The sequence below is a fragment of the Cavia porcellus genome, unplaced genomic scaffold (genome assembly GCF_034190915.1).
Source record: "Cavia porcellus strain 051 isolate PalLab524CR breed Dunkin Hartley unplaced genomic scaffold, mCavPor4.1 scaffold_7, whole genome shotgun sequence".
NCBI classification, from domain to species: Eukaryota; Metazoa; Chordata; class Mammalia; order Rodentia; family Caviidae; genus Cavia; species Cavia porcellus.
This window is the reverse complement of record NW_026947490.1, coordinates 62,181,984-62,209,291: the sequence shown is the minus strand read 5'-3', so window position 1 is coordinate 62,209,291 and position 27,308 is coordinate 62,181,984. Positions and strand designations below refer to the sequence as shown.

General features: G+C 43.2%; 1 protein-coding gene across 9 annotated transcripts in view; it reads right to left on the bottom strand.

The window, feature by feature from the left end:
* Nucleotides 1-27,308, bottom strand: part of Crem (cAMP responsive element modulator) — a 69,594-nt gene that overhangs the window by 30,913 nt on the left and 11,373 nt on the right. For 5 of the 9 annotated variants that reach the window (XM_063253691.1, XM_063253692.1, XM_063253693.1 and 2 more), the window contains exon 3: nucleotides 14,824-14,947. The exons of 1 other annotated variant lie outside the window; for it this stretch is intronic. In XM_063253691.1, coding sequence (XP_063109761.1) covers nucleotides 14,824-14,947 — 124 coding nt within the window. Of the gene's footprint in view, nucleotides 1-2,740; nucleotides 3,005-14,823; nucleotides 14,948-27,308 lie in introns of those variants that run through there. 3 more of the 9 variants (XM_063253697.1, XM_063253695.1, XM_063253694.1) reach the window with 3 other exon arrangements.

The following is a 27,308-nucleotide window of genomic DNA, read 5'->3' as shown; positions in this document are numbered from 1 at the left end:
AATTTTAGAGAACACGAACTCATTCTGGACACAGTAGGTTGGGAGTTTCATTCCCGTCTATCAAAAGGGACAGAAGGTGACAAATGAGAGCAGATGCAACCAGTACCCAGCTCATCGGGAGAACACACCTTGAATATTCTTATTATCGCCTACCTTAGAGTTTAGGGGGAAAAGAAAAAGAACCACTCATGTGGAGCCAGTAGATTTAACAGCTCTGAGTTACAAAGGAAAACATGGATTTATTCTATGAACATCTTTGGCACAAAACACAGCCCTAGATTACAGAAAGACATCCACTGCTCTGCTAATGACCAGGGGACTCCCTTTCCCCCATACAACTAATTCTCACAAAATTTAGTTTCAGGACATCTTTAGACTTAAAACTTGCTAACAACTGTAGATAGCTTTATGTAATTTTTATCCAACTGAGTGTTAGAAAGCATTTAATAATTGTATCCTGGGAAGGGAGGATCCTGACTTAGGGCTTTTGCTGATGTCTGAGATGCAAACATCCGTCCTATTGCTGATTTCAAGTTACAGATATATGACATTAAACACAGTGTTTTGGAAAAGAATAAAAGTTTTGTTCTTGCAAGCCAGGACAAAGCAACTTCAGCATACCCTGGTTTATCTCTTGATACATACAACGTGAGAAATTAAACCTGTGCTGAGTGCGGGGCTCATCCCTGTAATCCCAGCTGCTGAGAGTCTGAGGCAGGAGGACAGCAGGTTCAAGGCCAGTCCGGGTTATATAGTGAGTTCAAGACTAGCCTAAACTACACAGTAAGACCCTGTCTCAAAACCTGTCCCACTAAAAAAACTTAGACATTAAAACTGAGAAATATTTCTAAACACTTGGAAACTCATTGCAAAATAACAATAAATCTACTATGTATTAACATAAGTAATGTTAATGAAACTAACAATCTTTATGAAAAAGAATTACATTGTCCAAAACAAAAAAATCATTTTTACTTTTTTTCAGTACCGAGGATTGAACTCATGATCTCGAGATTGTCAGACAGGCACTTATGCCGCTATTTTTACTTTAAAAAAATTCCTTTAAGCCGGATGTGGTGGCTCATGCCTGTAATGCCAGCACTCGGGAGGCTGAGGTGGGAGGATCGTTGCGAGTTCGAGACCAGCTTGGACTACAAAGTGAGCTCAAGGCCAGCCTGACCTGCATAGCGAGACTCCGTCTCAAAAAAGACAAAAAAAAAAAAATTCCTTTAATGTCTGGCTGTGAAAACTACTAGACTCTTCCATCTCCTGCAATAAATCTGTTGCAATATTTGGATTCCTTGGTATGGGAAGAAACTATGGGTCTCACACTGATACATGATTTAAAGAGGGAGGAATATTATAATATCTTTCTTAGAACAATGTATTATTCTTTGTTTCAACAAAGTCAACAGTGGTTGTGCCTTAAATGGGTAATTATATTGTAGAATTTGAAACTTTATTAATTATACTGAAACCCACTGGCAGATCCTATATATTGGATGAATCTGTCACACAGGATTTTGTAATAACATCATGCAGTAGTTGTATGAAAACACTGATTCACTGAGTTAAGTGGCTCTTTCAAATGCTGGGTTTTTTGTTTTGCTTTTGAGGTTCTTGGGTTTGAATCTTGGGGTTATAGGCATGTACCACCATGTGCCAACCCACTATCACAAACCACATTCCCTAAATACCACCAACTCCATCAGCAGATGGTCAAGATAAATGGCAGATAAAATTTCTGCTTAAAACTTGAGTTTTATCATGGCCAATAAGCACTTGAAGTGACAAGTTTACTTGACTTGGCTTCTAGTCATTCTTTTGGGAAAAATTATGCCTCCCCGAGAGTGAAAACCCTGGCCAGTTTACCACAGCATGCAAACTATCACAAGCGCTTTTCACACGGGTGCTGTGAGCTTCACCTCACGATGCAGAGTATTAAAGAATATGTCCTCAGGGTTAGCATTTGAATGTCACTGCAAGTTTTTACTGCTTCTTCCAGGACATCCTCAAGTGAAACTGGCTTTGCTGTGCTGTGATGACTGGTACTGGGGAATACCATGACTGCAGTTTGCTGCCACTGATTGATTCAAACTGGAAACAACAGTTTATCTTTTTGTTTTTGTACCATCAGTGCAACTGATGGTACCTAGAAGAGGAAAGTAACATCTTAACAACCAGAAAAGCGGTTTTGTCCCAGCAAACCTTCTGAAAGTGTCCTCAGTTTCACCAAGGTTCTATGCACTGTACTCCGAAACCTGCTGCTCTGGACTAATGTAGCCCTGTTTACGCAGGAAGGTCTTGGCTATTGGCTAATAGAATGAAGTGCAGACACGGTGAGATGCCTGTTCCATCACAGCAGCACATTCAGAAACCCTGACAGAGAGTTCGTCTGTCAGAGACAAAGTTGCTCAACAGACCAAAGTAAATACGTCATTCATTCTGGGTGCAGTGCAATTCTTAAAAAACAAACATAAAACTATGGTGAGGAATTAGGGAGTGACAGAATGGGATGGGGAGCAGAAGGAGGCTGTTCATCTGAGAACATTTCCCTGAAAAATCTAAATAAAGAGAGGCAAAAGTCATACGGAGAAGGTCAAGGAGTAGTTATCACATTCCAATAATCAAGTAGGCTACTGCTCAAAAAAATATGTTAAATACATAAAAAGGATACATTTACACATCTCTTTATGAGGATGTAAAAGTGGAAGGAATAAACTCATAAGATATAGTTTACCTTTTTTTCCAGATCCCCCGAAGAATAATCCTCTTCTAACGGATGCCTGAAACATAGATTATGCTGCTGCCACCACATCCACTGAGACCCCCACAATAGACAACGGTTAAGCTGAAGAAATAGGTTGAATTGATGTAATTCACAGCCTTCGGTGGCTTTCCAATTGAAAAAAATCCTAATAGTGACACTTAAACCTGGGAAAACCTCACGATGTTGTAACACACATCTGATTAGCACCTAGTAGACTGGCTCCACTCTGTAGCGAAGGTCCCTGACAATGGGCCTTATGATGTCATAGTGGAGCTGGGAGTGTCACAGACCTCCAGGGCCTGCATTCAAGAGAGATGTAATTCCACCGGACAGCAGACTGCTCTATCAACTCTGCTCCCTGAGAATATATAGCTCAACGTCCAGGGCTATGATGAAAATCTACTGACAATCTAAGCAAGCAGTTGAAAACGGTCTTGATTTCTATGTGTCAAGGCAACCCAATGAAGAGTCTTTTTTTCTTCTATGGTAAAAAGAGGATGTCAAGACTATCTCAAATATTTTAAGGATGAAAGCAGGAAAATAAGAATATCTGACATTTTGAACATTTACAAATCTAAACTTTCACTTTAATTTTTTAAAACTAGTTGTGTTAAATGAAAATACAGTTAATTTTTATCTCTCTTCTCCATAATGTCTAAAGAGATACCATCGCCTCATCCTTTTTTGTGAATGTAGGGCTTAAATAAATGTTATCTGAATCCTATAATCTGAGTAAAGCTGGAGGAAGTACACAACTGTTTCTAGTTTTTTTTTTGGTCTTTTTGAGACGGGTCTCACTATGCAGTTCAGGCTGGCCTTGAGCTCACTTTGTAGCCCAGCCTGGTCTCGAACTCGCAATGATCCTCCTGCCTCAGACTCCTGAGTGCTGGGATTACAGGTATGAGCCACCATGCCCAGCTGTTTCTAGTATTATAAATATGACCAACTTTTTTTTTTTTTTTTGTCTTTTTCATTTTTATTGGTACCGGGGATCGAACTCATGACTGCCTGCTTGCAGGGCAGGTGCTTATGCCGCTGAGCTAAATCCCCAGCCCAAATATGACCAACTTTTATGTTTCTAAAAATTCACCCCTTGAAAGCAAAGCATGTATCAAAATGAAGGCATTCTTAATTATAGAGGAATTCAAAAGTATATTTTGATGATACTTCAGTAAACAGTTAAGAGTTCTTTGTTCTTAGTTCATCTTTTAATCCATATAGTGTTGTGAATTTTCTATTTATAATATGGAGCATCATCTAATAACCTCCTATGAACTGTGTTTCCCTTATCATGGTTTGAAGGTATCACACCTGAAGAGGAATATGACCTCTATGGAAGGCAGAACTCTACAGGCACTAAAGCTGCATGCATACACATGTACACATGTGTGTGTGCTGGACTGGGGCCTGAGCACTAAGCCAGCTCTGCATCCCTCTTTCTACTTTTTCTGTGAAAACAGGGTCCCAGTAAACTCTGGTTCTCGTAAGCTGTGCTATGTTGAATTGCACACATGTGCCGCCATGCCCAGTTAGATACAATCACAATTTACTGGCTAAAAGATGTCAAAGCAGTGAATGCACAAGGAAAGTCAATTACAGAGAAATACTGAGCCAAAAATTTCAAAAATGTATTTATGCAGCAGACATAAGACTAAATGGTGAATAACAGGTCACTTCTAATAATAAGAAATGGACATTCCCAGAGCCATCAACCACAGAAGGTGCTTGAAAACTACTGTCCTAGGTAGATGTGGTGCAAGCCTGTAATTGTAGCACTCGTGAAGGCTGAGGCAGGAGGACTGCAAGTCCAAGCTCAACCTGGGCAATGGAGCAACTTGGCAAGATCCTGCCTCAAAATAAAAAATAAAAGGGGCTGGAAAGGCAGCTGGGTGCTAAGGTCCTGGATCGGTCCCCTCAACACCCCCCCACCACACACACACATACACAAAACCTCACACAAAACACCTGCCTAAATTTCACGTTTTTATTTCTGACCGAAATTAACTGTTTCAGGGCTGGGTGTCAAGCCCAAACCCCAGTTGTGTTAGGCCAAGGCCCCAACGTGGCAGCCCCTAAAACCAACTCTGGGCAACTGCCTAGGCAGCAGTCAAACCACTGCACCTGCATCTCATCCCATCGTGTTTCTTCTACCTGTCACTTGGTGCAACTCTGTAGAGGACGGAGTCGGCAAGAGCAATTTTAAAATACCAATAAAACTAAACATACACTGTACTTCCGTCGGAATATTGTGTTCAGCCTACAAAGGAAACAAATCTACAATGCAGATAAACCTCAAGAAAATTATGCTAAATAAGCCCGTCACAAAAAGACCAGTAAGATTCCACTTACAGGAGGAAGTTGGTCAAATTTTATAGAAACAAAAAGTGGAAAGGGGTAACTGGGAACGAAGAGAAAGGAAAGAAATTGTTTAACAAGTACAGAGTTTCAGATAGGCAAGATGAAAAATTTCATGTTTCACAACAACATGAATATGCACCTAACATTATCTAACTGTATGTTTAAAATGGCCAAAATTGTTATTTTTTAATAATAAAAAACAGTAATACCTATGGTTCCAAATTTGGTAGCTATGGTAATTAACTAACTTTATTCCTGAGTAATATTCAACTAACTGATTTGATTAAACAGCAATGAGACTGATCTCCTTGTTAGCTTAAAAGTTGTAATTCTAAAGCTCTGGACAGTCACACACTCCTGGCTTCAGAATTATAATTCAACAGACAAAAGGGTCATTGGTGCCAGCGATTATAGGGAAACAACTACTAATTCATCGAAATAGGTAACATTTAAAATTTCTAAGGGCCAGGAATAGAGCTCAATAGCACAGCACCTGCCTGGCAAGCACAAGGTCTTGAGTTCAATTCCTGGTATCAAAAAAATAAAATAAATTGTAAAATTTCTAAACGAAGCATGGCGGCAAACGCCTATAATCCCAGCACTTGGGAGACCAAGGCAGGAGGATTACAAATTTGAGGCCAGCCTGGGCTACATAGTGAATTCAAATTCAGCCTGAACTACATGTTCAGTGAGTTCAGATCCTGTCTCAAACAAAACAAATAAAAAAAGTTACTGAGGCAGAAGGATCCCTGAGAGTACAAGGCCACCCTGAAATGCATAGCGAGACTGGGTCTCAAAAAGACAATTAAGGGCCTGAGATTTAGCTCACTGACATAAGTGCCTGCCTTGCAGTCTTGAGGTTGTGAGTTCAATCCCCCGTACAAAAAAAAAAAAAAAATGTGCCTGGTGTGGTGGTGCATACTTGTAATCTCAGCATTTGGGAGGCTGAGGCAGGAGGATGGCTGTGAGTTCAACATCAGCCTGGGCTACAAAGTGAGTTCAAAATCAGCATAGCAAGACCCCATTTCAAAAAACCAAAAAAATAAAGTAATATATAAAATGTCTATGCCCTTTACACTGAAGGTTAAAATTGAATTAGGCCTATTTTTAGCACTACAAAACAAAAAATAAATTTAAAAATAAGTTGAATTAGTATCTAAATATGAAATTATATTCTGTCACTGAATATGAAGTAATAGTATACATCTATAATAGTGACCATATAGTACTATGCATATATAACTAGAGATATAAGAACACAGTATTATATATGATGTATTATAGTACATATATAATACATAGTCATGTATATACACAGTAGCAATATACACTAGTATATGCTTTTTTTTTTTTTTTTTTTTTTTTGGCTTTTTCGTTTTTATTGGTACCAGGGATCGAACTCAGAACTGCCTGCTTTCAAGGCAGGCGCTTATGCCGCTGAGCTAAATCCCCAGCCCTAGTATACACTTTATAGGCCATATACACAGCATATGAGTACTATTTGGTAACTGGACTTTTCAGGAGATGCTCTCTGAAACTGCAGCTCAACACTGAACATCTGCATATTCCAGGTAATAAATGATGGCGTGATTAATGAAATCTAAAGCCAGATTTCTGGGCCCAAATTGTGGTTCTGCCTTATATTGTCTGTGTGACACAGAGAAATTATTCAGACTCTCTCCTTGTGCACCTCAACACAAGAAACGAGAACTAAGCCTTTCTATCTGAGTCACTGTGTGAAGCATTTAGGACAGGGTCTGGTAAACCTTCCTTTTATTTTTCTCTGATACCGGGAATTGAACTCAGGACTTTGTGTTTGCTAGGCAGGCACTGTGCTGCTGAGCTATATCCTCAGCCTTTCGTTGTTGTTGTTATTAATATTATATTTATTTGTCTTACCTGTGCATCCCTAATACCCCCTCAGGCTCCACCCCAAACCTAGGCTACTTATATGCCCCCACCCCACGTGTCCCACGCTGCACCCCAGGGGGTCGGGGATCTCTCCCTGCATTCTTAAAGGTCATTTATATTTCATACTTCTTTTCAGCCGCCACCGCAATTCTATCAATTAGTAAGTCAATCAAACAACACAAACATGATTTTTGTACTTCACTTGCTGTCTTCACAGCCTGACTTGCTGTGAATCAGCCCATTGCTTATGGGGTGGGGGTGGGGAGGTGCTGCCCTTCTGGTCTTCCAGCCGGACAAGCTCATGGGAAGGTGTGGTTTGGCTTCTCTTCCTGTTCCCATGGCGGCTCCCCTGCTCACTGAAAGGTATGGTTTCCCAATCAGACTTTTTAAAGAGTCAAGTCCAAGTGTTCACTTTCCAAAAAAAAATTAGTGACATGTGGTCTTACTATGAAATCTAAATTTAATTATAGTCTATAATGATGGTTCATGACTGTAATCTCAGGTACACAGGAGCCCAGATGGGGAATCACAATTTCGAGGTCAGCCTGGCCTACTTAGCCAGTTGCGTCTCACAAGAAAATGAATAGGGGCTGAGAATATAGAGTCTGTGTCTAGCCTGCACTCTAGCACCACCAGTATTGCTAAACAAATAAATAAATGATTTAAACCAGGCATGGTGGTGCATGCCTGTAGTCCCAACACTCGAGAGGCAGAGGCAGGAAGATCTTTGTGAGTTCAAGACCAGCCTGGGCTACAAAGTGAGCTAAAGGTCAGCCTGAACTGCATACAGAGGCCCTGTCTCAAAAAGACAAAAAAAAAAAAAAAAAAAAAAAAATTTGGATTTGCAGCACTCAAGTGGCCTGAGAGAATGTTTGCAATGTTTAAAATAGCTAAAAGAGCCCCATGTAGTATCCCACGTCTATAGTCCCAGCACTTGGGAGGCTCAGGCAGGAGGATCACCACAAATTTGAGGCCAGCCTGGGCTTCAGAGTGAGTTCAAGGCCATCCTGGACTATGAGATCTTGTCTCAATAAAACAAAACAAAAACGGCTAGAAGAAATCTAAAGTACCTAAATTTAAAGGATAAAACATAATTTTAGATAAGCCCATGCCATCAGATTGTGAACAAAGCTTATAAAGCAGCCAAGAGTTTTTCTTCTCTATCCCCTCCAGAGCCTATTAAGCATAACAAGTAAATTTAATGTTATGTTATTGAGACAATTTTATGCATTTTATTTATTTTTGTGGAGCTAGGAGACAAATCTAAGGTCTTCCACGCACCAGGTAGGTTCTTTGCTCACTGGCTGCATCTCAGCTGTATGTCTGTTTAAACTAGCATAAGTCACTTTGTCTAAAGGCCTACTTTAAGACAGAAACTGATTATCATAAAGTAAACATTTACAGCAAGTATGCCACATGTCAATTTTTTTCTTTTTTGAGACAGGGGCTATGTTTTCCAAGCCAGTCTCAAACTTACTTTGTAGCCCAGGCTAGCCCCAAACTCATGGCAATCCTCCTATCTCACCCTCCATAACATTAGAATTACAAGCATGTACCACTTATGCCTGGCTTCCCCCAAATCTTTATTTATTTATTTATGTTTTGTGGGTACTAGGAATTGAACTCAGGATGTCACACTTGCCAGGCAGGTGCTATGCCACTGAGCTATATCCCTAGCCCCCACTCAAATCTTAAGACTGTTTTTCTCCTTCAATAAGAGGCTATTACATAGGGAAACTATTCTACTTAAGTTAAAAATCAAGATTAATTAATTATACACTGAATTTAAACTAGATCTACCTAGCTGGGCATGACAGCACATACCTATAATTCCAGTATTCAGGAGGCTGGGGCAGGAGGAGGATTGCTGTCTTCAAGGCCAGCCTAGACTACACAGAGACTTCAAAACCAACCCAAACTACATAGGGAGACCCTGTCTCAAAAAATGAAGCAAAACCCTAGATCTACCCAACTTAAAACAGTAAGGTTCAAATCAGACCTGATCCAGCCCCAACCTGCTGTCAACAGAGGCAATACTGTCTCCAGGGAACTCAGTATGGAAGTTGTCATCAGGCAGCACAGGAAAGAAGACAGGACAAATAATTTCTCAGCTTGTGGGACATCTGGGGACACCTGAAAATTTACACCGGACACTTCAAGGCCTTTCCCACTGAGATGCAAGCCTGTTAGAGAACTCTGACCACAGATGTCTATCAGAATCTTCCCTCCTAATGTCCCCTGCCTTCTCTCCACCCCTGTAAAACGGACACTCTTCGCTTTGTTCGCTGCGGACGGTCTTACCATGCTCTCTGCCTGCCTGCACCCTGGCTCCATCAATCCCACCCATGGTGCCTCTACACAAGCGTGGTGGTCTCTGCTGCTTCCCCTACCACGCTACAAATGTTATAAAAACAAATACGTCTCATCAACCTAACAGGATACTGCTGGTCTTCAACATTCAAATACGATGTTGCTGACCTATCATCAGTGGCGAATGTTGCTTGAAGAGTTTTTATTATTTTGGTATTTTAGGATTGTACATACCCTTCCTCCCCAGTCCTACGGAGGACCAAGAAGATTTTTTTTTTTTTTTTTTTTACACAATTGGCCAAAACAAATGCTATTCCAGTTTTCCACCAGATGGGAAAAGAAAATTTACATCCCACACATTAAAACGCATTTCCAAGCAGCCTGGTGAAAACACTTCAATCCCTCCAGACAGCCAGGCCTCTTATTCTGAGGCACTTCGTGCCCTGCCACGGAAGCCACGGATGAGACGAGCAAAGCTCCTCTGGGCAGCTCTGCCTCCTGGGCAGCAGTTCAGTGAGCAGAACCATCTCTCTCCAGGCGCGGCGCTGCGCTGCGCCTCGGGACCTCCGGGTAGTTCTCAGGGCTGCATTCGGCCTCCTTCGAGGTGTTCCCCACCCCACCCCCCGCCCCGCGTTGAAGTCACGCGTGCCAGGAGCGCTGTCACAGAGAAAAAGCAAGCCAACTGCTGCATCTGTTTACTTCAGGTGTCCGGATTTGGACCACACCGAGATTTCACTCTGCAAAAACGGGATGTGTGTGTGTCGGGGAGAACCTGGAAATACAGCTCAGTGGTGAAGCGCCTGCCTGGCAAGCCCAAGGTCTTAAGTTCTATTCCAGATACAAAAAAAAAAGGACACGTAATAGGCAAGTTCGGGGTGTCGTCACCACCCTGAGTGAACCCTGTATCTGTGAGATAGGTGAGGAAACCTGTGTATTACAGGAACGGGAGTTGATTTCACGAATTACGATGACATTTTATTTCATAAGAAATGTCCGGAGGTGCTGCATCAACAGAGGCAAGTAGGAATAATGACAGGATGTTGAGATCTGCAAAGCTCCTCAAAATATTTCACCAAAAAGAGGAGGAAATGGGGGGTGGGGAAGGGGGGGAGGGAAGGAGGCAGGGAGGGAGCGAGGGGTGGAGAAGGGAGGTGGGGAAGGGGGGAGGGAGGAAGAAGGGAGGTGAGATGGGGAAGGGGGTAAGGGATGGGGTGGGGAGGGATGGGAGGGGGAGGGGGAAAGAAATGCAAATGGTACAAAATCTTGGTAAGTTTACATGGGTGGGATCATTATTTTACTCTTTGAAATCTTCCACAATGAGAAAAGTTTTGACTTCCAATTACTTATCCATTTAAATATTATTTCTAGAGGATGTCAGTATAACTATTTTAAAACACTTGGGCACACAGTATTTTTGTTTTACACCATTTTGGGTTTTGGAACATTTTTTCCTGGGCTGGTTTTTAAAATAGACTCTAGGCTGGACTGGATATGTAGCTCAGCAGCATGGCAATGTGTCTAGCAAGCCTGAGGTCCTCGGTCCAAGCCTCTGCACAGCAAAAAACAAAGTAAAAAACAAAACAGACTGTAATTTGCTATCAAGCATTATTCCAGGGTTGGATGGAATCTTAGTCTTACATATCAAAACATATCCCTCATCGACAAGACATCAACTCCAGTTTAAAGAAAAGTCAACACGTAAGCCAAGCTCAAGGGCACATACCTGAAATCTCAGGTTTGAGGGCAGCTTGGCAAACTTGCAGACCTTTCTCAAAGTAAAATTTTCAACCAGACATAGTAGTGCGTGCCTGAAATCCCAGAACTTGGGATGCTGAGGCAGGAGGATCTGGCCAGTTTTGGGATAACCTAGGCAACATAGTTCAAGGTCAGCCTGAACTAGATTGTAGGATGCTCATTTGAGATAAATAAATAAATAAATAAGGTTAGAGATGTGGCAGAACACTTGCCTCCTAGCATGTATAAGGTCCTAGTTCAATCTCCAATACCACAAAAAAATAAACCAATTAATTAACATAAAATAATTTAAGCAAGCCAAGCATGGCGGTACATGCCAGTAGTCCCAGCACTAGAAGAGCTAAGGCAGGACTGCTGTGAATTTGAGACCAGCCTGAACTGCGTAATGAGTATCTGAAAATAGAAAGTAAATAAATTTTTTAAAATTCAGGCAAGAAGAAAACCAGATCACAATATTTAATCCTCAGTTATCTGCTATTCAGTGCTTGTTGATAGTAACTTTTGCTTGCAATGTTTTGGTATTATCACCTCTGACTTTGGAGTAACAGATGAGAAAGATACCACTTAAAACACAAGTTTCCAGGTGTACTGACACACAACTATGTTCCTAGCACACTGGAGGCTAAGGTAGGAGAACTTCTGGGTGTTTGAGAGCAGCCTGGGCTACCTAGTGAGTTCAGGGCCACCTGCACTACACAACAAGAACCTGTCTAAAGAGCCAAAGTAAGTAAGTAAATAAATAAAATTTTAAAAAAGAATTATTTAAATGAATTTGTTACTTTTGGTATATATGATAGAATTCATAAAGATTTCAGCTTGATATCCTAATATTTCAAAAAATATATAGCATCACTGAACAAATACTTGTAAATGAACAGCTTCACTTAAAGAATCTAAATTCAGGGCTGGAGATATGGCTCAGCGGTACAAGTGACTGCCTGGCAAACACAAGGTCCTGAGTTTGACTCTCAGTACCAAAAAAAAAAAAAACAACCAACAAAACGTGTTACATACATGTACAAACTCCCACAATGGATGCAAACTTTACATACTAATGAAGATAAATGAAAGGAGAGCAAAAACAAAAAATCTAAATTCATAATTATATGCATACAATTTTGACTGCTAAGCATTGTGATCAAATTGTTAAAAAAAAACATGATCTGAAAGTTTGAAAAAAAAATGATTTATACACAGCATAGAGGGCAGTTTTTAGTTAACTCAAATAACCCATGAAATAGGATACCAATTCTTTTTTAATTTCTTTGATTTCTAGTAATATAAAACAAAAACCAAAGTTTATTTTTTATTAAATGCTTTATAGAGAGAGAAAAAATAAAATCTACAAACTTGCCATACAGGTTTAGTAATTATCAGCATTTGATGTATTTGAGACTTCCTGTGTATCTCTATTTTCTTTGCGTTTCGGTTTTATTCGGTTTTGTTGTGCTGTGTTTTTTTTTCCTAAGTGCTAGGAACTGAACTCAGGGTCTTCATACTGAGCGACATTACCAGCCCCTTTGTTCATTTACTCATTGGAGACTCAGTCTTGGTAAATTGCCCAGGCTGTCTTTAACTTGCCATCCTTCTGCCTCAGCCTCCCGGAGTATTGGCGAGCACCACCATATCTGGCTGCCACATCTGTTTTGTCCAAACATTCCCAATTTTCCCACATCCCAGATCCCCTTTCTCTGTCTCACTAGGTCATCTTTCTTATTTATTTCATAGATAAATTTCCAGAAAAACCTATACTTTCCATTTCTGCTTCCTTTGTCTTATGGTCTAATTTGTTGAAAAGTAGTTTCTGTGCAGTGGACTAGGCTGCTTCCAGCTTCCAATGACCTTGGCAACTCTTGGCAACTCTCACTGACCCTGGGGGTGCGGGCTGCTGCCCCAGGGCCTTGAACCAAAGAGCAGCCTGGCTATGCTGGCCTGGAAGTCGGGGAAGGTCTGCTTCCTTTTTTTTTTTTTTTTTTGTCTTTTTCGTTTTTATTGGTACCAGGGATCAAACTCACAACTGCCTGCTTGCAAGGCAGGCGCTTATGCCGCTGAGCTAAATCCCTAGCCCATAAGGTCTGCTTTCAACTACACCTTCAGCAAGGAAAGGCAGAATTAAGGGCTAAGAAGAAAGAAACTCAGGAGGGTCCAAATTCATGGAAAGAAAAGTTCTCTATTCTTTTCTATTCTAGTCTCACAGACAAAAAGCAGGAAGGACCCAATACCTAAATGTCACACAGCTAAAGCGCTGGGTGTTAAAATGATGGGTAATTTTTATGTTCTTTTTAATAATATTTGCCTTGTTAATTTTCTACAAAAAAATGCATTTTTTACCAAGAAGAATGTTGTGTTTGCATTCGTGGAGGCAAAGGTTCTGTGCCGCAGGGCGTGCTCTGGAGAGATGGTTCCCCACAGCCCTCAGGGGAGCTAGGAGGACACTGGGGTGCTGACAGCAGGCAGGGGAGCTGGTCCCTGTCTTGGGAAAAAAGAAACTCATATAACCAGGCTGGCTTTGGGCAAACCAGGGCCAGTGCCCTGGCTCCCCAGGCTCCTCCTCAGCCTGCCCCAGGCCCAGGGTTGCTCTGAGCTGCACACTGCAGGTGCCGCCAGCACCCCCACACTGCTGACCCTGCTCCCACCGTGAGAACGCAGCATATCCAAACCAGAGGTGGCCAATCTGCAGCTCATGGACCACAGCGGGCTGTTTGGATCGCTGAAAAGGAGGAACAGTGGCCAAACGCCAGCAGCTCTGCTCCCTTTTGCCAGCTACAGTGCCCAGAGCAGACACAAGGCTCTGGACACACGGGAACAAGTCTCTGCCGCCCGGCCACCCAGAGCCCACACTCAGAGGAAAACCCTGGCCACTTCCTGCTCTGTGTGCCTCACTGACTGGCACGGAGCATTTCACAGCACTCCACATGCTACCTGACTTTCCTTAGGGTATCTGTTGCCTGCTTACACCCTGAGATCCTTAAGGTCAGGAGCTACACGCCCATGTGCACTCAGACAGTACGGATTCAGGAAGGAGCTGAGAGGCTAATTAACACACAAATGTGTTTGTTTCACTCTATACTTTTATAGACATCTCAGGGGTTAGTTTGAGCTGAAAACCGGGAACTAACTGATACTGGCAGTCTCTCAATGAAACCAATTCAATTTTTTTTTTTTTTTTTTTTTTTTTTGTCTTTTTTGAGACGGGGGAAGAGGGGGTCTCGCTATGCAGTTCATGCTGGCCTTGAGCTTACTCTGTAGCCCAGGCTGGTCTCGAACTCGCAGCGATCCTACCACCTCAGCCTCCCATGTGCTGGGATTACAGGCGTAAGCCACCAAGCCCGGCTAACTAATTCAAATTTGAAGAGCCAACTGAAAAAGTAAGAAGCAAGCTAAGTACACACTAGGAAATAGTTACAGCTTCTGCTGTCTTGACAGCTAAGAATAATAGAACCATGTCACTTCGGAAGTTGAGGCTGCTCAGACTGCTCTAGAGCTAGGTGGCTGTGGTTACTTTCATTCTTCTTCCCTGCGGTGGTGGCAGTGGTGGGGGTATTAACACGTGCCTGTCGAAAGCCTTGCAAAGTAAGTAGAGTACGCATCTTCCAAAGCAAATTGGTGGAATGGCTGGCCACCAGGGAAGATGGAAATGTAACATCCCCTTGGAGGAAACAGCGTTTAACTTTCACTTCCACCTATGTAAACTGTCCTCCCTGCCTGCCTGCGCCTACCTGAACTACAGTGGGCACTGGAGTGTGCCCAAGCCGAGTGTGCAAATGGGCAGAGCTGCTCCCCGCTATAGAACCTGGTACACTTCCATCCTGCTGGGAGTCAACTGTTTCCATGGCCATTTGTCTGAAAAGACAGTAAAGAGGAGGAAGAATTAAAACCTCATCTGAATTAGCTGGAAGCAGTGAATTTTGCTTGTTCCTTGCTTTCTGACACTCATTTCTCACAGTTACTGTTTTTATTTTTGGGCTCAGTAGCAGAGTCCAAGCTCTCAAGACTGGAGGAACATTCTCTGCTCACTGGATGTAAGCATTACCAGTGGAGCACTACAAAATACTTTACAAGAACATGCTGATTTTAAAGCTTGAAACAGCCAGGCATGGTGGTGCATGCCTGTAATCCTAGCACTTGGGAAGCTTAAGCAGGAGGGTTGCTGTGAGTTTAAGGCTGGCCTGAACTACATAGTGAACCCTATCTGACAAATAAAACTTCAAATAATCCTATCAGAAAGCTTCCTTGATAATTATTTTAAATATTATGATCAGTATGATTAAGAAAATTAGGTTTTTTATTTTATATGAAAAGTATGTCTATGATTCTCTTTACCTAGTATAACTGCTTTATATTATGGTATGGTATGGGAAAATTCTTCAATCACATAAATTACATGTGCATGATATAATAATGTATTGCTATGTTACTACTTGAAAGTTTCTGACAAACAAGCTCCCAAACTGAATTATAAAGGTTAAACACTTTCTTCTAGTTCCCCAATTATTTAAAGAGAATTTAATTTTTCTTTTCAAGAATCTAGTATTAAGGGCTGGGGATTTAGCTCAGCTCAGTGGCATAAGCGCCTGCCTGCCTTGCAAGTGTGTGGTCCTGAGTTCAATCCCTGGTACCAGTAAAAACGAAAAAGCCAAAAAAGAAAAAGAATCTAGTATTTCCAAGACACTTCAGTTTGCTTCCGAACTCAATTTAAGTTAATGGTTTCTACGTGGAATTTTTCTAGAAAGTAAACCCATTATAATAAATTTTATTCAACTAAGAGAAAATATAAGGTCAGGCATGGTGACACATGCCTGTAATTACATGACTCAGGAAGCTGAGGAAGGAGGATTATCATGAGTTTGAGGCCAGTCTGAATTATAGAGCAAGACTGTCTCAAAAACACCCAAAAAAACCAACAAAAACAAAAACAAACAAACAAACCCAAAGACCACTAAAGAGACAGAGAGAAAAGATAGTCAGACCTGGTGGTACACATTTATAACCCAGTACTCTGGGCAGCTGAGGCAAGAAAATGCCAAGCTTGAGCCCAGCCCGGCAACTTGTAGAACTGTGAGATTCTTCCTAAAAATTAAAAAAGGGCTGAAGACGTGGCTCAGTATGAGGCCCCAGCACTACAAATAAGGGAGAGGAGATATAAAATGCAAACAAAATAAAGAATTACTCCCTTCTATTATGTATCTTCTCAAATGTCAAAACTACAAGGTGTTTTGTTCACTTTACCGGCCTAAAAATGGGTCTAGAGTACACAACCCATTTGACCTTGAATAAAAAGTCCCGATTGTCTTTTCTACACTTAGTAATCAGATCCTACAATCCTTCATTTGCTATCTTTTAATTAACATCTCTTCTTACGCATTTCCACAGCCATTTCCTAGATCCATACATTTCTTCTCAAATATTTTATAGTCTATTCAGAAAGTCACTTAATACTTCTGACCATGATGATTTAGAGCAACTATACCAAAATTAATACCCAGAGCTTCCTACAGAAAAATACTATTCCCCTAACATTCTCCAATCCTTTTATCTTTCCAATTCTCTGTAGGTACAAGTTATCAGTATCCATAAAGGACTAGGTCTCTATCTCTACCTTTGCTTATGTGAGCAGATCCCAAAGAATCTCACAGAACATGAGTTTTGTGGGATATGAGAAGGGAAGACGGCATATGGAAATGGTTTTTTAAAACATTTTAAACATCTGAGACTTGAGTTTCGTTTGTTTCCATGGACATCACCAAAGTATCAGCATGCTAGTGAAACTTGAGAAGGGTCAAGAGTGAAGATCCCAGAGGCAGCCTTTCCCAAAAGCATCTGACCACCAAACCCTTCTTCCCACAAAGTGTGCCTGTTGTTGGCAGGGATTGCAAGGAAAACAATTTAACTCCGGACACATAATTTATAGAATCATGTATAACAGTCACCCAAAGAGTCAAACACAGAACATTTGGGAAATCTGTCCATACACTAAAGACCCCAAAGAATCCAGCTAAGGGCCCAGATGCCATGGCAGCATCCTGCCTGAGTCCAACTGAAGACCTAGAGCCCATGAGAATGTCTTATGCAAGTCTGTTTCACGGATCTGTGCTGGGAAGGCCCACAGGTCAGCGGTGGAGGCCAAAAAGTCTATACCAGCAGGTTGAAGGATCTACACCAGTAGGCTGAGGGTTCTGCACTGGAGCCAGGAAGTGAGGCTCAAGGAAGGACCAGGGCTCCCCTGAAAAGTACCACAGCCAGTTCCAAGCTCCTCCAACGATGAGAACAGCCAAGTTCATATCAGGAAGCCAGCATGACAAGCTTCTCTTGGAGACTGAACAGCACACATCTTCCCATATGGAGTCCAGAAAAGATGATCAAAAAACCAAAGCTCCCCAAAAGTGAACCACAGCCACTCTCAGTAACAACAAGGTCCTGAGTTCCTCTGACAATAACAGTTCAGTTCGTATCAGAAAAGAAGCCCCGACAAGCTCCGACAGGACAGCAAACAACACCTAGGAGAACCAACACCTACAAGAATGAACAATACTACTTTTTCCTCACCAGTTTTCCCTTTTATGTTGGCAACAATCCGTAGGAGGGCTATCAACAGGCAGCTCCACACTGATTTAATTCAGGTAGGTGTCAGTTGACCACCAGTTCTTAATCCACCACAGGGCTCCACTATTTTGTACATCTCATTACCTAAAGGCCTCTTGGGGCTGGGGACACAGCTCAGCAGCACAGCACCTGCCTGACAAACTCAAGGTCCTAAGTTTGACTCCTGGTACAAAAAAAAAAAATCTTTTAATTAACTCGAGTCTCAACTCAAAATTACATGCAATCTACTCATTTTTGAAACCTTTAGTTACCACCTTCTACATAATTGGCTCTCCCAACACACAAATGGGTGCCTTGTGGTCCTTCTCCTAAGGAATTCATTGACTAGATGGTCCTTGAGTTCTCTAAGCATGATTGTTGGACAACCTACATCAGAATTAAGTGAATTATTTGTTTTTAAAAATGAAGATTCCCATTCTGCAAGACATGGTGGCACAACCTGCACTCGGGAGGTTGAGGCTGGAGGATCACCATGAGTTTGAAGCCAGCCTGGGAGACCTAGTAAGTTCAAGGCTTGCCTGGACTAGATAGCACGACCTGGTCTGAGAAGAAAGAGAGAGGGAGGAGAGAGAGAGAGTCCTCCAAAAACAACCTAAAGGAAAAAAAACCCCAGAATCCCCCCCCCCCAAAAAAAAATCCAGGCGACCTAGGATACCATGAAGCCTGGAGCCTCTGAATGAGGAAATGGGGGTCCCCTCCTTGCTGGGCCACTACTTGGTGAACCAGTGGTCCTGAATTCAAGGGCCACTGTATTCCTACAGCTCCCTTTCTGAGCAAGTATTGCTGACACTGAATTGTTTCTGAGAAAGCTATTGTCCTGAGGTCCCAAGAATGTTACCTGAGAGACAGTATGGTTTGTATTTATCAAGCCCAGTGAACCAAGTAGCTCAGTGGCTGCTCCCCAATGCTGCCATTCACTCCGACGATCATAAATCACAAATTCTGGTCTTTTGCTATACTGTGACTGTACCAGAATCGCACTCATCAACACCTCATGGAACCACTTCCCCAGTTATTGTCCAAAATATAAAACTCCTGCCGGGCAGAATGGACATGCCTATTAACTGAAGCAAAGGCAGAAGGATCTCACAAATTCAATGCCAGCCCAGGCTACATAGTGAGACTCTGTCTCAAAAAAATGCACATAGACGTTCCCCTTACTCATCTTCGCCCTAGTAACTGGCCTTCTTCCCCTAGAATACTCTGTCTCCTTTCCACATATCTGCAGTGTGAATTCCAGGGCCCAAAGGCCCCCACACCTTCTGCAAGGAAGCCACTCATCCTCCGCTCAGTCAAGATCGGAGGCCACCTGCCCTCCACAGGGACCCATGCCCCACTACTGCTCCCCACTGTTCCTCTCTATGGCCCCAGAAACCCTGTTCAGGGAGGCTCCAGGTAACCAGCAGGGCTACCCTGCACCTATCCATAGAAGGATTCCACTCCACCATGTGTAAGTTCACATTCAACAGAAGGGTCTGTTCCTCACCCTGTAGCCTTGGACAAGACTTCCCTTTGCCCCTTCAGCCATCTGCTCACAGGGCTGGCTGCACCCTTGGAGCTGGCTATGGGCAATGCTACTCCAGCTACGTAACATTAACTCCAGCCTCTGTTAGGCTTTATACCCCAATGTCCTCCTCAAGTCTGCTGTGCGCATAGGCGGAGTTTTAACACGACTGAATCCTGGACATGAGTCCTGGAGGTGCTATAGCTAAGTGCAATGTCCCAGACAGGCTGTGACTTGGGAGGGTGCCGTGTCCTCCCCAGCTTGTCCCCAACTGTCTGCTTTCTGGATGCAGCAATGTGAACAGCTTTTCCTCCCCTGTGCCCTGTGCCGTGGGGTCCCACCTTGGAGACAGCAGACCATGTAGTGAAGAGTAAGTCCGGACAAACTCTCTCAAGTGTTGAGTGTCTGGCGCTGTGATCAGCGGTAAGTATCCCAGACAACAGCGTACTCTGACTACACTGCCCTATTTCCACCCTCCAGCCTCCTTCAGCTGCTGCCATCATAGTGTTTTCTTCTGGTACCGGGGGTCAAACTCCCAACCCCGCGCTTGCCAGGCAGGCGCTTGTGCCCCTGAGCTAAATCCCCAGCATCATCCTTGTGATGGCCAATTCGAGGTCCCCAGACCACTCCTCCTTCCTCCATTTCCCACCCTAGTCAGCCTGCACGGTTTCTCATTTCCACTGTTGTTTCCCTAGACCCTAGGTTTTTTGTTCCTTTTCTTTCAGTTGTCTACCAATCTAGATAAAATCAGCTGTGTACCTCTATGCCTGCACAAGGCTGAAGAAAGACGAACACTGCAGAATACCATTACGGTTATTGAATCCATTGTTTTGCTTTTTGTTGCTTGTTTTGGTATTGTTTTTTTTTTTGGGGGGGGGTACAGGAATGGAACTCAGGACCTCAGGCTTGCCAGGCAGGTACTGTGCCACTGAGCTAAATCCCCAGCCCACTTCGTGTTGGTTTGTGGAGACAGGTCTGCCAATATAGTCCGTACTGGCCTCAGACTCTCCGTAGCCTTCCTGAGTGCTGGGATTGAGGCTTGAGCTACTATGCCCAAGTGAATTTGCAGTTTTCCAACTTTAAAAGGGTGGCAATCTTGCTGAGTTTCTCTAATCAGTTTGATCTCTCAATCTTTCCAGGTAGTTCACATTTTCTCTCTTCTCAAATCCCTGAATTTACCTAGTTTTACACACCATAAGACCTTGCCTCTTGATTGCAATGGGAATGCCCCCAACCACCCTGTCACCAAGACAACAAAGCCACTTACAGTGATGCCAGTGTTTGCCCCTACGGCCCGCCTCCTTCCCACTCACACCTCTGGACCTGTTTCCCACTCTTGTCCCACCAAGACCTAACCACCTGAGGACAGGATTCATGGTGCACGTTTCGCCTGCAGCTCCCGCACTGTGGGAGGCAGAGGCAGGAGGGCCCCAGCCAAGCTGACCCTGGGCAATTTAGCAAAACTGTCTCACAGACAAAAATTTAAAAACGGCTCCATCCCCAATACTGGAAACAAACCCACCCCACCAAACCAGTCCCTACATTTCCACAGCTACCCCTTTATCTCCTGGCTACAATCCATGCCAACAGTTACTGCTCTAGGACATATTATTTCTACTTAAAAGGCTTTAATAGCTAACAAATGTGGGAAAAATCCAAATGTCTTATAGCAATTATAACTTCCATTAATTGTTTACCATGTGGTAAATTCCTAAGAGTTTTCATTCTCAAGAACCCTGTAATTATTCCTCTAGAGATACAGGAAAAAAAAGACTAATGCAGGTCAGAATGTCACTGATACAGCAGAAAGGGTGTGGTAAAGCTGGCCTGGGAAATGAGCAGGAACTGTCAATCACAAGATCCCAGGGCAATTCGAGGACCCGTATATACAACTTATTAGTGCCTGCTGAAAGGGTTTTGGCCCAAGCAGGACACTGTAGCCAGGAAAGCCTCAACCAGAACCTCCCCCGCCCCTAGAGATTTACCTGTGACTCTATCTCCCCCCACCCTTAGGAATCTGCCCCTGGTGCCAAACGTGTGCCAATGAGATACCTGTGCATCTCTAATGGCCCTAGGGCACGACCCTAAGCTTAGGCTACTTATATACCCCCCACGCCACGTGTCTGCCAGAGAGAAAGCCAGACTCCAGCGGTTGGGGGGTGTCGGTTATCTCTCTCTGTGTTCTCAGAATAAAGGCCTCTTTTGTCTTATACTTCACATCTTTTGGAAATAATCCTATCGTTTGGTGCCATAACTTGGATATCCCTCCCTCCACCACTCACTTTACAGTTATAGATCTTAAAGATGCCTTCTTCACTATCCCCCTATAACCTGACTGCCAAAACCTCTTTGCATTTACATGGATTAACCCAGACACTCTCAGGTCTCAACAACTTACTTGGACAGTGCTCCCCCAAGGGTTCAGAGATAGTCCCCACTTCTTTAGTCAAGCTCTCGCTACTGACCTCACAGAACTTGATCTCAAACCTAGTGTTGTTCTTCAATACATAGACGACCTTCTATTATGTTCTCCATCCCATATGTTAGCCATACACCATTCAGCCAGTCTTCTTAATTTCCTTGCTAGTCGTGGATACAGGGTCTCTCCTGCTAAAGCCCAGATAGCCTCCCCAAAAGTCAAATACCTAGGTCTCGCTCTCAACCCCACCACTCACTCCATCACCTCAGATCGTAAGGCAATTCTTCGTGATCTCCAGGTGCCCACAACTAAACAGCAGGTTACATCTTTCCTAGGTTTAGCTAATTTCTTTCATCTCTGGATTCCTAACTTTGCAGCCCTAGCTCAACCCCTCTACAAGCCCTCTAAGAATCCCTTGTCAGAACCCCTGGACCCTACTAGGCCCATACATGTCTCCTTTCAAAAATTAAAAGAGGCTCTCCTAAAAGCTCCAGCTCTTACCCTTCCTGATCCCACCCAACCTTTCATCCTATATACTACTTGTCAGGGCCACAATGCTATAGGTATACTAGGACACAAAAAGGGCCCTTCTTTTTAAGCAGTAGCTTACTTGTCAAAACAGTTAGATCACACAGTAAAAGCATGGGCCCCTTGTCTCTGAGCTCTTGCAGCTGCAGCCATCCTGACACAGGAAGCTAAGAAGTTTACTTTAGGGCAATCTATTACAGTACACTCACCTCATCACCTATGTGAGCTTTCTCACATAAGGTGCTCCCTGCCCTAATGACCCCTTCTCGCCTTCAACAGGTACACTTAGCTCTCTCTCAAGACCCTTGCATCTCTATTGCAACTAGTGGTCCTCTTAATGTGGCAACCTTACTTCCCACCTCACAGGGCCATCCTCACCATGACTGTACTAAGTTTTAACAGATGACTCCCACCCCTTTCCCTCACATCAGTAGCACACCTCTCTCTTTGGCCTGGTTCATAGGTGGCAGGTTCATAGATGGCATGGTTCATGGATGGCAGTTCAACAAACACAGACAACCAAAAGAAGGCAGGATACGCAATAGTTAACCAGTCAAAAGTTATAGAAGCAAATCCACTGCCACCTGGCACCTCGTCGCAGAGGGCAGAACTTATTGCCCTTACAAGGGCTCTTACACTAGCAAAAGACAAGATTATAAATATATACACTGACTCAAAGTATACATTTAGCATTTTACATTCTCATGCCTCTATCTGGCAAGAACAGGGTTTTATTACCACTCAGGGAACCCCCATCATTAATGCTCCCCTTATCCTTAAACTTCTAGAGGCAGCCCAACTTCCAAAGCAGGCAGCAATTATTCATTGTAGAGGACAACAAAACTCTACAGATCCTATTGCTCAAGGCAATGCCTTTGCAGATTCACAAGCCAAGTTAGCTGCACAAGGGCCCTGCCCTTCTCATCTTCTCTTGTTAGTCCCAAACAGTCTACCTCAGCCTAATTATTCACCAGAGCAGTTACAGCTACTTCATAAACCAGATTACACACAAAACACTCAGGGATGTATTTTTCAGGGATCTAAACTTATTCTCCCACATCAACAGGCCTTAGACATCATCACTGACTTACACAACTGTTTTCATATAGGATCACAGGCTCTATACAAACTCTTAGCCCCAATAGTCACACACCCTTCTCTAAAAGCTATCATTCTTAAGATTATTCACCCCTGTGATCTCTGGGCCAGGACCTCTCCTCAGGGACATATGGCACCCCCTTCCTTTCCTACCCATCAGTTTCGAGGACACACTCCTGGTCAGGACTGGCAGATAGTTTTACACACATGCCCCCCCACAAGACTCTCAGATATCTTCTCACCTTTGTTTGTACATTTTGAGGATGGATAGGAGCCTTTCCCACAACCAGGGAAACTGCTGATGTAGTTACCAAAGTCATATTACAAGAAATCATTCCAAGGTTTGGTCTACCTGAGTATTCAGTCAGATAATGGTCCCGCCTTTATTTCTCAGATCAATCAACAGGTATCCTCAAGCTTACACATTACCTGGCACCTACACATCCCATACTATCCACAATCTTCAGGAAAAGTAGAAAAGGCAAATGGCCTCATAAAGACACACCTTACAAAACTCCCTTTGGAACTACACCAACCTTGGCCTCAACTTTTGCCCTTAGCCTTAGCCAAGCTCAGGGCACTTCCCTGGGCTCCTATTTTCTTAAGTCCTTTTGAACTCATGTATGGCAGGCCATTGTTACTCCACAATCTTCCTACTCACCAAAATCTCCCTCTGCTTGCTGACTATGTCCCAGTCCTCTCCTTCCTCCGACACCTGTTGCAACAACATGCTGATCTCTGCCTTCCACAACCCTCTGGAGAGCCCAAACCAGATCCTCCCATATCCCCAGGAGATCTAATTTATCTCAAATGTTCTAAATCCACAGGACTACAACCAAGGTGGAGTGGCCCCTATCTGGTCTACTTGGCTACCCATACAGCGGTCAAAGTTGCTGAACTCCCATCCTGGTTTCACATCACTCAGGCTAAGAGGTGTCCTCCCAGCCCTAAATCTGATCATTCTGAGTGGTCATCTCATCTTCTGTCGCCCACCTGTCTCTGTTTCACAAAGGTCTCGCAACCACAGTTAACAGGCTAAGTCAAGTTTTGTTATCCACTTTGGTTCCTAATTTCTTACGTTCTATTAATGATCATTTTTACAGCAGAACTCTTGACAGTCTTACCTAAAGACTCTCACATCATGCATAAGATCATCTTCATAATGTTCTACGTGATGACTGTCGTAGTTCTTTCGACCCTCAGCTGTCTGGTTAAACGTGACATCCCTGAAAGCCTAAGCCCTTACCTTCCCTATACTGGTACAGCCACCGCCTTCCCTACTCCCCCTATTTTTTCCGGTTCAACTCCTGGACCAGAGACAAGTTTTACACACCTACCCTCTTAACTTTTATGCTTTCAGATGAGGGAGTAATCACCTCTCATAACATCACTCCTCCTAACCTCACACTTATTTTTCAGAATTCTACCTCACTATGACAATGATCCTACCTCAACGTCATCCTGATATAATGACATGTCTAAATCAAAGACACCTTTCCCTCTACCTCACCTGGATCCTTAAATATGACAGTGCCATGTCTCCTCATAACATCATGTCTTCACACTCATAGCTTTACATACTGCCTTCTCAAGGGTACGCCGCCTGGCCTCCCAGGCCTTCTGCTGAAATCTAGGTAGAAGCCTTCTCAATACCACAACTCTTGCATTCTGCATATACCTAAAACCAGCTCCATGGGGATGATGCCGAGGTCTGCCACTAGATGGAACAGCAGCCAGGCTTTCTTCTCTCTTGGCTGAAAGAGTTGAGCATCTATGAACCAAATTCCAAGGAACAACTTCTCCAGGCTGCTACCATTCTGGAACATGGGGTTCACTGCTCAAAGCACAGTCTTGTAAACCAAATACTGTATACTGTAATCCAAATATTGTAATCCAAATTTCTTATCCTGTCTCCCTCATGGTCCAAAAAGTTTATATTTGTAATCCCATTAGAATATTATTGGAATTCCAGCAAGTTAATTCTAACCTATCGTTGCAGGTAGCTGAGCTAGTTAGAAATATTATAAGCAGTGAGATAGGGCCAGGTCTTCAATGGAGCCAGTACAAACACCTGGCAGCTGCAGGGAAGCTGACATCTCCTGCTGTGGGCCAGGCCTCAAGGCAAAAGACCGTACTAATGCACTCATATCCTGGGATTGATACCCTAAATAGTTCCCATCCCCCTAGGAAAGAGTCACAGCTCTGTAAGAATGCCTGCTTTCTATGGGACTCCCATTTGTTCCTAATGTAATCAATTTTACCTGAACTATTGATCTTATTGGCTAACTATAGTTATGTCCTACCTCATGCCCATCTGCCTTGTGAGTTCTGTCTACCGCACCTTGAATCCATGGCTTTACTCTATAAAAGTCCCTGAAAAAGACAAAGTCCTTGGCAACCCACACACAACGCCTTCCGTCTCTCTTCAGACGGAAGCTTCCTTTCTCTCAATAACATATTCTACTCTTCACCTCTGTTGTTCCTAAAATTCATTCTTCGGTTTCAGAGATCACAAGTGGACATAGTAGGTTGAGTGTTTCATTCCCCTATATCACTACCACCTCCAATGCAACCACATTGAGAATAAAGACACTAAGCCATATTCAAAGTTGTGGGAAGCCAAGGGGTCCTGAGTGCAGTCCAGGTGAGGAACAAAGGCCCTGATCCAAGGCCCAGAATGTATTATCCCACGAAGAAGGGAGTGGCTCAAGGATGTGTGACAGTAAGGATGGCAGGAATTACCTGAGCATTGTGAGGTGAGCTGGCCAGGTGGAGAGCAAGCACCTCCGCAATATGCAAAGAAGGATATGCAGAAGGAACAGTCTGCATAACCCAGTTAGTGCAGCCTTTGAAGGATTTAGGAGGCTGCTGTTTCAGTTTCTGATATGTAAACTTGTGTCCCTGGGAAGTAATAGCCTCTTAAATTGAGGCTGGTACCTAGTTGACATTCCTGGAGCTAAATGGCTCTGCCATCACACTGTGCTTAATCATTTATGGGGAAGGCAATGTGAGGAAACAGGAAACTGTGGCCTGCCTCAAGGGTTATATATCAGTACTTCACTAAGCCTTATTTGCATTGCTTAAAGCCAATTGAAGGGAAAGGGAAATAGCTTAGCTAGGGCTGTGCATAACAGTACAACTGTGCATAACAGGGCCTGGTTTAACTCATGCGGAGGTAATAATTCTGCATTCAAGGAGAGCCACCCACTTGTTCTTCTACACAAAGGCTTTCGCCTTTGCAACTACAAGGCTGTGGAGCCTGGAATTCTGTTGGTTCTTGTGATATCTTCAGGTCATGTTTTGTGTTTTCTTCTCAGATACTTGGTTTTTTCTAACTAATCTCTTCGGCAACCAGTTTCTCCTCTGTTCCATTTCTGCAGGCCACAACTTTACTGGAGCTTCCTTTCTGGATAAACTCAAAAAGTTTTAAATCATTCTGCTGGGCTTTTTGCTCTTGGCTCTCAACATCAATCTAGCTAAATGCCCCCAAACATAGCCATGTCACCACCTCAACATTAGACTGTTTTGAAATTTCTTGTGCCAGATTAACCTGCTGCCCTTACTCTCAGTCGCAGGCAGAGTCTCTGGACACAAGCACAATGCAGACAAACTTTCTGCCAAGAAATAAAACACATCATCTGGAGTCCAATAACCAATGTTCTTCCCAGCAGAAGTCTACTGAGCCTGGTCTTTACTGGCAGAATTTCTTTTTTTTTTTTTTTGGTACTAAGAATTGAACTCACAACCCTATACTTTCCAGGCAGGCACTTATGCCACTGAGCTAAATCCCCAGCCCCATCCTGGCAGAATTTCTGTCAGCCATCTGGTCTTCTGAACTCTAACCAGAATCTCCCATCAAGTATAGCCTCAGGCATTCCAGCTCTACCTTTTTAGCCAGCATCTCTAAACCTTACCTAATTCTTCACTTTCTTTTTTTCTTTTTTCTTTTTCTTTTTTTTTTTTTTTTTTTTGGTCTTTTTCCTTTTTATTGGTACCGGGGATTGAACTCACAACTGCCTGCTCACAAGGCAGGCGCTTATGCTGCTGAGCTA